A 14,074-nucleotide genomic window follows, 5' to 3' on the forward strand; every position below is an offset into this window, starting at 1 on the left:
CTAAAGAATTAGCAATAACATAGTCAATTCACTAGATCAAATTACTATAGAGATGGCAAATATTAGAACCATGGCTTTATAAAATCTTATAGCTCTTCATTTTGTACCAGCCAGAAGAGAAACATGAGCTGGAAATGTAGGATGCTGCACCTGTAGTCCACATAATTCAGAATTTATCCATGATATAATTAGACATATTAAGAATGAAACCACCAGGCTACACTCTATCAATGATGGGGATTTAAGGTTTTAGGCTAGTGACTTTTGAGAAAACTACAAATTAATGGCACATGATATCATAATAGTACTAAGATAGTGGTTTATCATTAAAGAAATAAAAAAGGATTAGAGTATACACAAAACCAGGTGGTACCAAAATAAGTAGCAAAAGAGATCATTAGAATCCTCAAAAAAGAATTTTGACTAAAATTAAAGGAATTATAGGTGACAATGATAGTAGATAAATTGTGGAAAGAATGCATCTTTTTCTTTAGCCACTTAGGTTTTTTTTTTTAATTTATTTAATTTATTTATTTTCGGCTGTGCTGGGTCTTCATTGTTGCGCGGGGGCTTTCTCTAGCTGCAGCGAGTGGAGGCTACTCTTCGTTGCGGTATGCGGGCTTCTCATTGTGGTGGCTTCTCTTGTTGCGGAGCATAGGTTCTAGGCGCACGGGCTTCAGTAGTTGCGTCATGCGGGCTCAGTAGTTGTGGCTCGTGGGTTCTAGAACACAGGCTCAGTAGTTGTGGCGCACGGGCTTAGTTGCTCCACGGCATGTGGGATCTTCCCGGACCAGGGCTCGAACCTGTGTCTCCTGCATTGGCAGGCGGATTCTTAACCACTGTGCCACCAGGGAAGCCCCATTTAGTTATTTTCTAAGTATGACAGGCACCACGAAACATACACATATCATATACCTTATATATTCATACACATAATATACATTATCTTTAACCTTCAAAATAACATTTAAAAGAATATGTTACTGTGCCCATTTTATGAATGAGAAAGCTGAGGACCATAATGGTTAAATGACTTGGCCAATAAGTATCAGAGGTGGAATTTAAGTCCAGGAATGGTAGGACCCAGAATCTACCATCTTTCCCCTATACCTTTCATGACAACATCACCTCCTTAGGAAACAGAGGGGCCTTGGCATCAAAGGGTGAGGTATACCCCCAAGAGAGACTAGCCCTAAGTGGCTAACAGTGAGGGAGAGCACCAATCACACAGCAACAGGTAACTAGATGGGTTGCTGAGTTATGACATAAGGTCTGACTGAACTCAAACAGGCCTGTGTCTGAATTCTATTTCTATCTTCTACTAGTTAGTTCTGTGATCCTGGGCAAGTTACCTCACCTCTCCATGCCCAAGTTTTCCTATGTGCAAAGTAGGGATAAGAACAGTACATTGCCACTGGGCTTTTGCTTACCTGTCAGAAAGCAAATGGTATCTTTTTTATTATTATTGGCCTAGCACCTTTTTCTACCATCAACTAAAAAATGTCGCTTGCCATCTGGTTCTTCAAGAATTAAGTCACTAGCCACTGCAGACGCCAACCTTTTACACACCCTGAAAGAAGCTCAAGGTGGAGATGAGGAATGAGGCATTCTGTGCTGTGGGAAAAACTGGCAAAACAGGTCTTCAGATAGATATTTTCAGGAGAAAATTTTATGAATCCAATTTTTTGCATTGTATACCTAGAAAAGCATTAAAATCATTAACAGAGACATCTGCTCCTCGTAACTAGCAGCAAACTTCTATTGAGATGTGTGCTTGATTGCTTGCACCCCCTTTACCAAAATCATGTATCTACTGTCCTCCCCTGCTACCTCTTCAGAGCAGCTCCTCAGAGCTATCTGAGAGGCTGTCTCCCAGGCTACAGTCCTCAGTAAGTTCCCAAATAAAACTGAACTCACAGCTCTCATGTTGTGTGTTTTTTTTCAGTCTACACTTTGTTGAGAGGAAAAGAAATTACAGGTCAAAATGGTATTAGATACGTTTGGGTAGAAAATAATATTATGGTAAATATTCTGAATTTTCAAAATACCATGCTGATAAGGTAACTCACATTAGTTAGATAAGGTAACATCACATTACATACTTACAGGAGCCTTAAACAAAGAACACTCTTAAGAGACTAGACAGGTAGAGAAAGGTCTTGTTTAAATTTGAATTTATACAGGTCCTGAAAAAGCAAGATTCTCTGAGATATTCATAGATAACTTTAAAGTTCTTCCTATTTAACCTCCCTGGAATGTAACCATCAACAGAAAAGATACAGGTATAATTTACTTATCTATAGAGCACAATCACATATACTATAAAGAAATTCACTAGGCTTATAATTAACACTAAAAATCTTGTACATATTTCCTTTAGTTGAAAAAGATCCTACCTAGGTCTAGCTTTTTCTTGTGCAGATTGCAAGTAAAATAAAATACTGTCTCTAGCAGATTTAAATCCAAACACAGTGCAAAGATTTCTTCTACAACTTCATTACCCAAATACTGCTAATTATGGTTTAAAATATATATGGAGAGCATTTTTGACCAGAAAATATTAACACAAATATTTATTAATAAATTTTAAATCCTAAATGAAATGATGATCTTAACATTCTAGAATGGTGTCCAATAATAAGAAAGAACCTAAAACATTATCAAAGAGTTTAATTTTAAACCTCAATTTCTTAATTAACCTTTTTCCTTATTATTAACCTGATGCAGTATAGCATTTTCTTGGACATATGCCAAAAATGAATCATTCAAGCCCTTCAGCCTTTTGTATGACATTTCAAAGTAAACAAAGAGAAAATAAACATTTTACTTAAATGAGTAAAAATAAAAGAAATAAACATTACTACTTTCAAGCTTAGAATGACTCTTTAGGAATAGGAAAACAAACAAACAAAGCACGTGAAAATGTGGAAAATACTAAAACTGATGAAGAATAAGAAATACAGATATCTCCAACACATAAAAATAATCTCTGAGAACACTTCTTGTATATTTTGGTGGGGGGGTATTTTTTCCTATGCAAGTAAATATATATTTCTAAAATTTGGATTATGATGGTTGCACACTGTGAATGTATTAGATGTCATTAAAAGTGGATTTTATGGACTTCCCTGGTGGCGCCGTGGTTAAGAATCCACCTGCCAATGCAGGGGACACGGGTTTAAGCCCTGGTCTGGGAAGATCTCACATGCCACGGAGCAACTAAGCCTGTGCACCACAACTACTGAGCCCACATGCTGCAACTACTGAAGCCCTCACACCTAGAGCCCATGCTCCGCAACTAGAGAAGCCACCGCAATGAGAAGCCCGTGCACCGCAATGAAGAGTAGCTCCCACTCGCCACAACTAGAGAAAGCCCACTCGCAGCAATGAAGACCCAACGTAGCCAAAAAAATTTTTTTAAATAAAATAAAATAAATAAATAAAAAATTTTAAAAGTGGATTTTGTTATATATATTTTACAAGATTAAAAATTTTTTTAAATTTGGATTTTACTATATATACTATATATACAGTTCTGTATTTTGCTTTTTTCACCCCACACTGAACATTATCTCATTTTCTAATATCATTAAATAATCTGTAAAAACATTGATTTTTTAAAAATAGTGATTGTAGAGTATTTCATAGAGTGGATCTAAACATTTGTATGGTTATTCACTTATTCTCCCTCACTGGCCCCCATTCATTCACCTATTATTGGACATTCAGTTGTTTCTAATTTTCCATCACATAAATACCATAATAAGTATTTATATAAATAAATATTTGTAGAATCTCAGGTTGTTTCCTTAGGCTAAATTCCTATGAGTACCCCTTCTTCTCCACAATGCACACACACTCAAATTTTCTTTTTGTTTTTGGATATTTTTTAAGTAATAAAAGTTTACTCTGTGCCACTGTTTTCTTCCCTTATCTCATTTTCCTCTCTTCACTCCTCAGAGGTACCTACTATTTACCACCCCATGCATATCTTTTAAGTGATCTGGATATTTTAAAAAACTTTTTATAAATGGTATACGTGAAATGCATTTCCTTCCTTTGACTGCACAGGTATCAAACTCAGCTACCAACACTTACTGTAGAGACTGAAGACCCACGGTTTTAAACTCATTCATCTCTTTGCTCTTTGATTCCATTTCAGGTTCACAGACAAGTTTATCATTTATTAATGTGGCTAAGCCTTTTGAGTTTCTATTTTTTTAATTACTATTATCATTTCCACTAGAGCAGAGAGAGTGCAAAGCATGAATTTACAAGTATTATGTTATTCAGGAGTACCCACATACTCAATTGTTAAAAGCAAACAAAAATGTGAAACTAGAATGAAAACACATTCTAAAAAAATATTTAAACAGACTGCTAAAAATACTTTACCCTCATAATTTGTTCACCAAGTAACTCAACTTACACTGGTCCCCACTTCATGTAAAGGAAAAGGAAGCACTTGGTATAAATAACATTAGAAGACTGATCTTAGAATATCTAACTTACAGTTTCTACAGCTATCCTCCTTCATTATCAATATTCAAAAGGTTAAAAAAAAAAGCAAAAAAAATTTCAAAAACTATGAGTTAGCAACTTGCTTCGAGTCTCATAGAAGAATTAAAAACTACATTATAGGATGGGGTTCTTTCACTCTAAAATATAATGTCTAAAGAAAATATAACATCAAAAAGAAAAATTCATTCAACCCCTACCTCACTCTCTATATAAAAATTGACTCAAGATGGATCAATGACCTAAATACTTACACTGACCTATTTCTCTTAACCTAAATAGGGGTAAATCTTTATGACTCAGATTTGGCAATGGATTCTTGGACTTCACATTAAAAGCATGAACAACAAAAGAAAAAACAGATAAACTGGACTTCATAAAAATTTAAAACTTCTGTGCATCAAAGGGCATTACCAAGTACATGAAAAGACATCATATAGAATAGGAGAAAATATTTGAATCATATATATGATAAGAGTTTAATATCAAGAATTTATAGGGACTTCCCTGGTGGCACAGTGGTTAAGAATTTGCCTGCCAATGCAGGGGACACGGGTTTCAGCCCTGGTCTGGAAAGATTCCACATGCCGCAGAGCAACTAAGCCCATGTGCCACAACTACTGAGGCTGCGCTCTAGAGCCTGCAAGCCACAACTACTGAGCCTGCATGCTGCAACTACTGAAGCCCATGCACCTAGAGCCCAGGCTCCATGACAAGAGAAGCCACCACAATAAGAAGCCTGCGCACTGCAACAAAGAGTAGGCCCTGCTCACCGCAACTAGAGAAAGCCCGTGTGCAGTAACGAAGACCCAACGCAGCCAAAAATAAATTAATTAAACAAATTTTAAAAAAAAGAATATATAAAGAACTCTTAAAACTCAACAACAAAAAAGACAACCTATAGTTTTTTAAAGTATGAATGACTTTAAGCATATAGCATTCTTTTCTTTTTTTCTTTTTTTGCTGCGCTGGGTCTTCGGTGCGGCACACAAGCTCTTCATTGCAGGCTTCTCTCTAGTTGCAGAGTATGGGCTTCTCTAGTTGTGGCATGCGTGCTCCAGAGCACACAGGCTCTGTAGCTGCAGCATGCAGGCTTAGTTGCCCCACAGCATGTGGAATCTTAGTTCCCCAACCAGGTATTGAACCTGCATCCCCTGCATTGGAAGACAGATTCTTAACAACTGGACCACGAGGGAAGTCCCTAGCATTCTTTTCTACAGGAGTTATTTCTACACTCACACTTTATGGCCACAGAGGGCAAGCTATATAGATATGTTCTTCAACTTTGCTTCCATGGTGGTGTTTTCATCCTTCAGCTTAATAGAAAGGCTAATGTCATAAACTTCATGATATAAAGGTACTGATCTCCTTGACTCAAAGAGTTTATATGAAGAGGAAACTGGAAACTTTCCACTGAAAGTGGAATTTACATGAATTCAGCATGTAAAGTAAGTGAGGCAGTGCTATCGTCAATACTTCTCCAATCTTGTACTCTTCATTTCTCCAATCTATCACTGACTCCCTCCCAGCCTGCCTCCCTCACACTCTTTATTCACTTGCCCACTAAAGGTCCACAATTCTCAAAGTTCTACTCTTGGCCTTCATTCTGCTCCTTAATAACTTCTTAAATTCAATGGCCACTGAATAAATGCTCATGACTCCTAGACCTTTCTTTTTGCCAAGCCTACACCACTGAAACAAAGACCCATATTTCCAAATTCCTAACAAACATCTCAAGAATGGTTTAACAAAAGGAGCCAGAACTTGTTGGTTTTGAAGATTCTCAGTCTTTCCAGATGCAAACAATATTAAAGTAAGAAATGGCTTCCAAGAAAAGTTCAAATGCAAGGCATTGCCAAGAATACATGGTCTAAAAGACAAGGTTGAGAGTATAGCTATAAAATTCTTTGTTACAGCCTCAGAAAGCTCTAAGATGGTGACTCTGAGTACTATTCAGTTAGACAAAAGATCTTCTAAAGATTTAAAAAGTATGACTCACAGAGCCTTTTAATCAAACACTAGAGTTTCTAACATGCTAAAAGCCATTGTCCCTTAGCAGAATCCTAAAACAGAAAATGGCTTATCTCACACAGAGAGCTTTAGGTGTGGCTTTTACCTAATGGAGTGAGCTCAAATAAGATTTACAGGAGTGCCATAAAGTTGTTAAGAGAATTATACAGGCAGAAAAATCACCCATTTGGACTGAAAGGAGCAGAAACAGTACAAAATGAAGAGTCCTTTAGGTGTCCAAACATCTACAAGCAGGAAATAGGTAGAAGAAACTACACAGCTGCAAATGCAGGCTACCTTTCATAGAAAAGAAAAGAGAATGCAGAGTGTAGAAGTAAAAGCCCAAGAGATGGAGCTAAGAGCCATGGACAGTTACTCCCAGACTTTAAATTCTAATCAAGGAATTACCAGCCTATGCCCTATGAATTTTAGAAGTGGTATGAAGTAATGACACCTTTGTGCCAACATCTTCCCTCTCCTTGAACAAGAGTACCTATAGTGGTTACCTTCTTCTTACTCAACCATTGCATTTTGGGTGTTTGCAGAGCAGATAATTTGCCTCCTTAGTTTCACAGGTCTTCAGACAGAGAGGCAATGGACCCAAAGGGCTAAAATTAAGGAACTACATCTAAGAAGCCTCATCCAAACCTAGACTTGATTTAGATGACAACATCCTGGACTATAAGCTGATGCTATAAAGGAGAGACTTTTGCAGGATATTGGGAGAGGGTGAGTGTATTTTACAGGTGAGAGGAGTGTCAATAATTTTGGCTAGAGAGTGAACTGTGGTGGTTTGAAATATGTTCACAAATTCTTTGACACCTCCCTCAAAAGGCAGAGCCTAATTCCCCTCCCCTGGAGTGTGACTCACTTCTAACAATAAAAAAAAAAAAAGTAACTTCCAAAGAATAGAGTAGGGAAAGGGAAAAATATTAACTTTACAATGGAGAAACCTGGTAAATGCTACTACCTTAACGTGTGATAAAGGTTAACATCAACAGTGATGCCGTGTGTACTGCATTTATCCCCTAATATGGTGTGACAAGAAAGGCACTTCATCTCTGTTGAATTCTTTCCCAAAACCCACAACCCCAGTCTAACCATGCGAAAAACAACAAACAAGCCCAGATTGAGGGAAATTATACAGGATATCTGGTCAGTACTCTTCAAGACTGTTATGGTCATGAAAAAGAAGGAAAGATGAGAGACTGTCACAGGTCAGAGGAAACTGGGGAGATATGACAACTAAATGCAATTTAGTTTATTTAGCAATTCAGTGGTACTCTGGATTGGATCCTAGAACAGAGAGGAATAATAAATGGAAAAACTAGTGAAATACAAATAAAATCTGTAGTTTAGTTAGTAACAATATATCAGTGTCAGTTTCTTATTTTTACACATGTACCATGATAATGTAAAATGTTAACAGGGAAAACTGGATGAGTATAAGGGAACTCATTGTACTATCTTTGCAACATCTGTGTAAATCTAAAATTATTCAAAAATAAAGTTAACCTAAAGCCAGAAAAAAAAATCATACCTATTTCAGAGAGTTGGTAAGAGAACTGAATGAGTCAATGCATAAAATATGTTTAGAACAGTACCTGGAACATGGTGAGGATATAATAAATAATAGCTATAGTTATTCTGATATTAAACACTCAGCAGGTATTTGCTAAACAGATGAAAACTAAAACATACAGTAACAAGACAACAAGAGCTAACTTCATTAATTTCATACTTGATATACTGCGCTATCCCTCATTATTTCCCAGCAAAAATAAACTGTGACATATATTTACTTTTTTTTTTTTTAAAGCAGAAGTAATGGTGTTTAAGTCAGAGACTAGGTCATACAAGGCACTGTGGCTTCCTGCTTACTTTTTCTCTCTTGGATCACCCACTGTGGAAAAAAACAGTTGCTATGTTACTTAGTGGCCAACAAGAAGAAAGGAATTCAGGCCTCTTCCAACAGCCATGAGTGAGCCTGGAGGCAGATCCTCCAGTCCCATTCAAGCCGTGGGATGGCTACACCTTGGCCGACACCTAGTGCAACGCACGGGGGGGGGGGGGGGGGGGGGGGGGGCTAAGCTAGAATCACTTACCTAAGCTGCTCCCAAATTCCTATCACAATTCCTATGTGAGATAATAAATGTTTGTTGTTTTTTAAGCCCCTAATGTGTGTGGGGGGGTAATTTGTTATGCAGCAGCAGATAACTAACACATGGATTCTCTTCTTTATCAATTCATCCAAAAATTTATCAAACACCTACTTTAATATTTTGAGGCTATAAGGGATACATATATTAATGATAAATTGTAGGCTTCTTGGGAATCCCCTGGTGGTCCAGTGGTTAGGACCCCCACGCTTCCACTGCAGGGGGCATGCGTTTGATCTCTGGTCGGGGAACTAACATGCTGTGCAGTGCAGCCAAAAAAATACATACATACACACACACACACACACACACACACATATAAATATATTGGCTTCTTGAAGGCATAAACTAACAAGGCACTGTAGTGGACATACACTGGTTTTGTTTGTCCAATGTACCTAATTCCTTTAGGAAACTACTCCTCACCTATTCCCTGTGGTATCAGCTGTCAATCTGTACCTTATCTTACCCCTGGTTAAAGAGCTGGGCAAATACTGCAAGTTTCAATTACCCTAATTCCTGTAAACAGTGACTTCTCCATGGGTAGCTATGTGACCTAAGCAGGGTAAATAAGAATTTCAGCCTTTAGTCAATATATATACGTTGGGAAGAGAGAAGTACCTCTTTCCACTGGTATTGCAAAGCTGAAAAGATAAGTCTGGGCTTGACAGCCATCATTTTACCTCCACAGGGAGTAAGTTTGTTTACAGAATGACATGAACAGAGCCAGAGAGAGCCAAGAGGTATCTGAAGCCAAGAACCACTTCTGGGCTTCCTAAGTACATAACCTGCTAACCTCCTTTTTTTTTTTTGCTTAAGTTAGACACTAATATAGGTGCTTTGTTTTTCATTTTAAATCTAAGTTGTATGAAATGCCAAAGAAAGGTTCAAATATCCTGAGAATTCAGATTATCTGATCCAGCTGAGATAACTAGGGAGGAATTCATGGCAGAGATAATCAGTAATATGAACTCTAAAGAAGAGAGAGAATTTAACCAAGTGAAAATGGGGATGGATAAAGAACATTCCAAGTAGCAACAGAAAAGGATATGCATGTATGGAAAATACAGTCCCTCTTGGTAGGACTGTACAATATAAATAGATGATAGAGCATGGAAACCTTAAATTCTATTCCTAGAGAGCTAAGCTGTTTTTTCTAGACTAAGGGAATGTGTGACGGGGAGTTATCTATCATAGGATAACTGGTCAAACTCACTTTGTTTTTTTGTTTAATGTATTTATTTTTATTTTTATTTATTTTTGGCTGTGTTGGGTCTTTGTTGCTGCACACGGGCTTTCTCTAGTTGCACGGAGCAGGGGCTACTCTTCATTGTCATTAAGCAGTGTGCAGGCTTTTCGTTGCAGTGGCTTCTCTTGTCGCAGAGCATGGGCTCTAGGCACGCGGGCTTCAGTAGTTGTGGCACGCGGGCTTCAGTAGTTGTGGCATGCGGGCTCAGTACTTGTGGCTCGTGGGCTCTAGAGTGCAGGCTCAGTAGTTCTGGTGCACGGGCTTAGTTGCTCTGCAGCCTGTGGGATCTTCCTGGACCAGGGCTCAAACCCGTGTCCCCTGCAGTGGCAGGTGGATTCTTAACCACTGTACCACCAGGGAAGTCCCAAACTCACTTTGTGATCAATGTTGTTCGGATGTCACCACTCAATTAGTTATGCACTCATGAGCTTTATCATCATAATTCAGTTCTTGTTTCTCTACTATAACCACAGACTATTAAATGACTTATTAAAATTCAGAGATACTTTCACTATTATTGACTTCCTCTAATCTACTTAAGTTAATAACCCTGACAATGAAAAGGATGTTGAACTTATTTGGCAGTTAATCTGAGCTCATTTCTAGTGACTACCACTCATTATTAAGTGCCACCTGTCACTTGGGTGATACTACTGAGCTCTCTTTGATTAATTACAGACAGAACTATCTAGAAAGTTCAGAAACATGATAAAACTGAAACTTAGCTTCTAAATTCAAATGTCCCACTTTCTGTTCCCTCAGTTGAGAAATCATTTTTTAAAAATCCATTCAGAAGTGTGAAGGCCTTACACCATATATAAAAATTAAATCAAAATGGATCAAAGACCTAAACATAAGAGTTAAAACTATAAAACTCTTAGAAAAAAACAGGGGAAAAGTTTCATGACAGTGGATTTGGTAATTATTTCTTGGTCATGATACTAAAAGCACAGGAAACTAAAGAATAAATAGATATATTGGACTACATCAAAATTAAAATTTTTTGTGCATCCAAGGATATTATCTAGAGAGTGAAAAGACAACCCACAGAATGCAAAAGAGTATTTGTAAATCATATATATGATAAGTGATTGATATCCAGAATATATAAAGAACTCCTATAACTCAACAACAACAAACAACCAGATTAAAAAACAGGCAAACGACTTGAGTAGACATTTCTCCAAAGAAGATACACAAATTACCAATAAGCACATGAAAAGATGCTCAACATCACTAATCATTAGGGAATGTTCACATCCATTAGGATGGCAATTAAAAAAAAAAAAAGGAAGGAAGGAAATAACAGATGTTGATGAGGATGTGCAGAAATTAGAACCCTCACACATTGCTGAAAAGGATATAAAGTGGTTGCAGCCACTGTGGAAAACAGTTTTGCAGTTCCTCAAAAACTTAAACATAAAATTACCATATACTCTCACAATTCTACTCCTAGGTATACACCCTATGCAGGGAATCAAACTGATATTTGTACACCATGTCCACAGTAACATTATTCACAAAAACCAAAAGATGGAAACAACTCAAATGTCCATCAACAGATTAATGGATAAATAAAGTGTGGTATATACATACAGTGAAATATTATTCAGCCTTAAAAAGCATTGAGGGCTTCCCTGGTGGCGCAGTGGTTGGGGGTCCGCCTGCCAGCACGCGGGGTGTGGGTTCGTGCCCCGGTCCGGGAGGATCCCGCGTGCCGTGGAGCAGCTGGGCCCGTGGGCCGTGGCCGCTGGGCCTGCACGTCCGGAGCCTGTGCTCCGCGGCAGGGGGGGCCACAGCGGTGAGGGGCCCGTGTGCCGCAAAAAAAAAAAAAAAAAAAAAGCATTGAAATTCTGAGACAATGCTACAAAATGGATCAATCTTAAGACATTATGCAAAGCGAAATAAGCCAGACACAAAAGGGCAATTATTGTGTGATTCCACTTACATGAGGTACCTAGTAGAACAGTCAAATTCAAAGACACAGAAGGTAGATAGAGATTACCAGGGGCCAGAGAGAGGTGACAAAGGGGAGTTATTGTTTAATGGGTGCAGAGTTCCTGTTTGGGATAATAAAAAAGTTCTAGACATAGAGAGTGGTGATGGTTACACAACACTGTGAATATACTTAATACCACTGAACTATGCACTTAAAAATGATTAAATGGTAAATTTTATGTATGTATAGTTTACATAATAAAAAAAAGTGCTAAGAATGGGCTTGGGTCAGAGGCCTTCATCTTGGCAGTAGAGCAGCATACATGGAATGAAGCCCACAGCCCACCAGCCAGTACACAAATACTAGACAAACACAAGCAGTTTCAACATTTCTGGGCAGGATACACTGTCACCCTGAGTTTAGCACAAAAATTGTTTCCAAATCCTCTTAAGGCTTGGTTTCCTGGCTTCCTCTCAAGCACCCCAACTGTCCACAAGAATAGAACCAAAGAGCCTGAATGGTAACAATCTGAAAGAAGTCCAACACCAGGGGCTGCCTATTGGCAGGATATTAGTCAGAAGCCAAGGACTTCAGCTGTGCTAAAGCCCTCTTCTCATAGGTGCAACGAGTTTGCAAAGACAAACACTCATATCTCTACCTCTTTAAATCTTTATATTGAAGCGTAATATACATACAGAAAAGGGTACATCATAAGAAACAATGAAGTAATAAAATTACTTCAGCACGCCAAATGTTAATTTCTTTTTTTTTTTTTTTTTTTGCAGTACGCGGGCCTCTCACTGTTGTGGCCTCTCCCGTTGCAGAGCACAGGCTCCGGACGCGCAGGCTCAGCGGCCATGGCTCACGGGCCTAGCCACTCCACGGCATGTGGGATCTTCCCGGACCGGGACACGAACCCGTGTCCCCTGCATTGGCAGGCGGACTCTCAACCACTGCGCCACCAGGGAAGCCCCGTTAATTTCTTTTGATTTACTTTTTTCCCCAGAAGAAGGGCTGGGGAAAAACTCAAGTTGTGTATTAGATGGCCAATTTATCGATAAGACTGTTAAACAAAGACTAGAGTTACCAATTTACACTAACATATTCATGCAAAAAAAGAGTTGTCCCCAATTCCTCACTTTCTTTCATTTTCTACATCCCTTCCAACCCATCCCAAAGCAACTCATCTACAATACTTGAAGATGTTTCTTCTAACTGCTCACTTCTCTCCACATTGACTGTTAAAATTATCTCCATCTTCCTGGCTAATATTATATTACCTGGACCAGTACCATAGTGCCCTCTAAGTGTTCTCTTGGATTCACTTTTTTCCCTTTTGGCACAATAATGGTTTGTATATCTCTGGGCGTGCCAAATTTTTTTTTAATTTATTGTATTTATTTATTTTTGGCTGCATTGCTGTGTGTGGGCTTTCTCTAGTTGCGGCGAGCGGGGGCTACTCTTCCTTGCGGTGCGTGGGCTTCTCCCATTGCAGTGGTTTCTCTTGTTGTGGAGCACGGGCTCTAGGCGTGCGGGTTTCAGTAGTTGTGGCACACGAGGTCCAGAGTGCAGGCTCAGTAGTTGTGGCGCACGGGCTTAGTTGCTCCGTGGCATGTGGGATCTTCCCAGACCAGGGATTGAACCCATGTCCGCTGCATTGGCAGGCAGATTGTTAAACACTGCGTCACCAGGGAAGCCCCTGGGCTTGCCAAATTTTGAAACATGTTACAATAAAATTTAAAAAGGAAGGAGATTGTCATAATTGTGGGAAAGAGGTAAAAATGTGGAATGAAGATTGTCAGAAGTCCACGTAACCCCATTTTGAAGTGGAGTATTAATTTTGGCTCTGTTCATTCTGTATACCTAACCTTGTTAACAGAATGAGGATGAAGTTTTGGGGTTTTTCTGTTTTTACCTTGAGGCCCCATTTTACCTAACTACTACCACACAGAGATTTGTAAGCAAAAGAGAATAGCTTTTAACGTGCAAAAAAACAGTTCCAACCACAGTGATTTTTTTTAATAAGTTCTCGGTATCATGGCTTCACTCTTGATTATATTATTCATCCTTCACACATGCATCAGGGATCCTATGAGGACATAAATCACATTGCATCAGTCCCTTGTTTGAAGCCCTCCAATGGTTCCCTATTATACTTAGAATAAAAATTCAGATTTCCTACCAAGGCCAACTTCTTGC

General features: G+C 38.6%; 1 protein-coding gene across 3 annotated transcripts in view; it reads right to left on the reverse strand.

Annotated features, from left to right (window-relative positions):
* Positions 1-14,074, reverse strand: part of COMMD1 (copper metabolism domain containing 1) — a gene marked incomplete at its 5' end in the record, with an annotated part of 180,849 nt that overhangs the window by 69,635 nt on the left and 97,140 nt on the right. Inside the window, one exon of one of the 3 annotated variants that reach the window (XM_079720435.1) lies at positions 13,943-13,964. The exons of the other annotated variants lie outside the window; for them this stretch is intronic. Coding sequence (XP_079576561.1) covers positions 13,956-13,964 — 9 coding nt within the window. The 3' untranslated portion in view covers positions 13,943-13,955. Of the gene's footprint in view, positions 1-13,942; positions 13,965-14,074 lie in introns of those variants that run through there. 3 annotated transcript variants of the gene reach the window in all.

This window comes from Hyperoodon ampullatus, assembly GCF_949752795.1.
Source record: "Hyperoodon ampullatus genome assembly, chromosome: 15".
NCBI lineage: Eukaryota > Metazoa > Chordata > Mammalia > Artiodactyla > Ziphiidae > Hyperoodon > Hyperoodon ampullatus.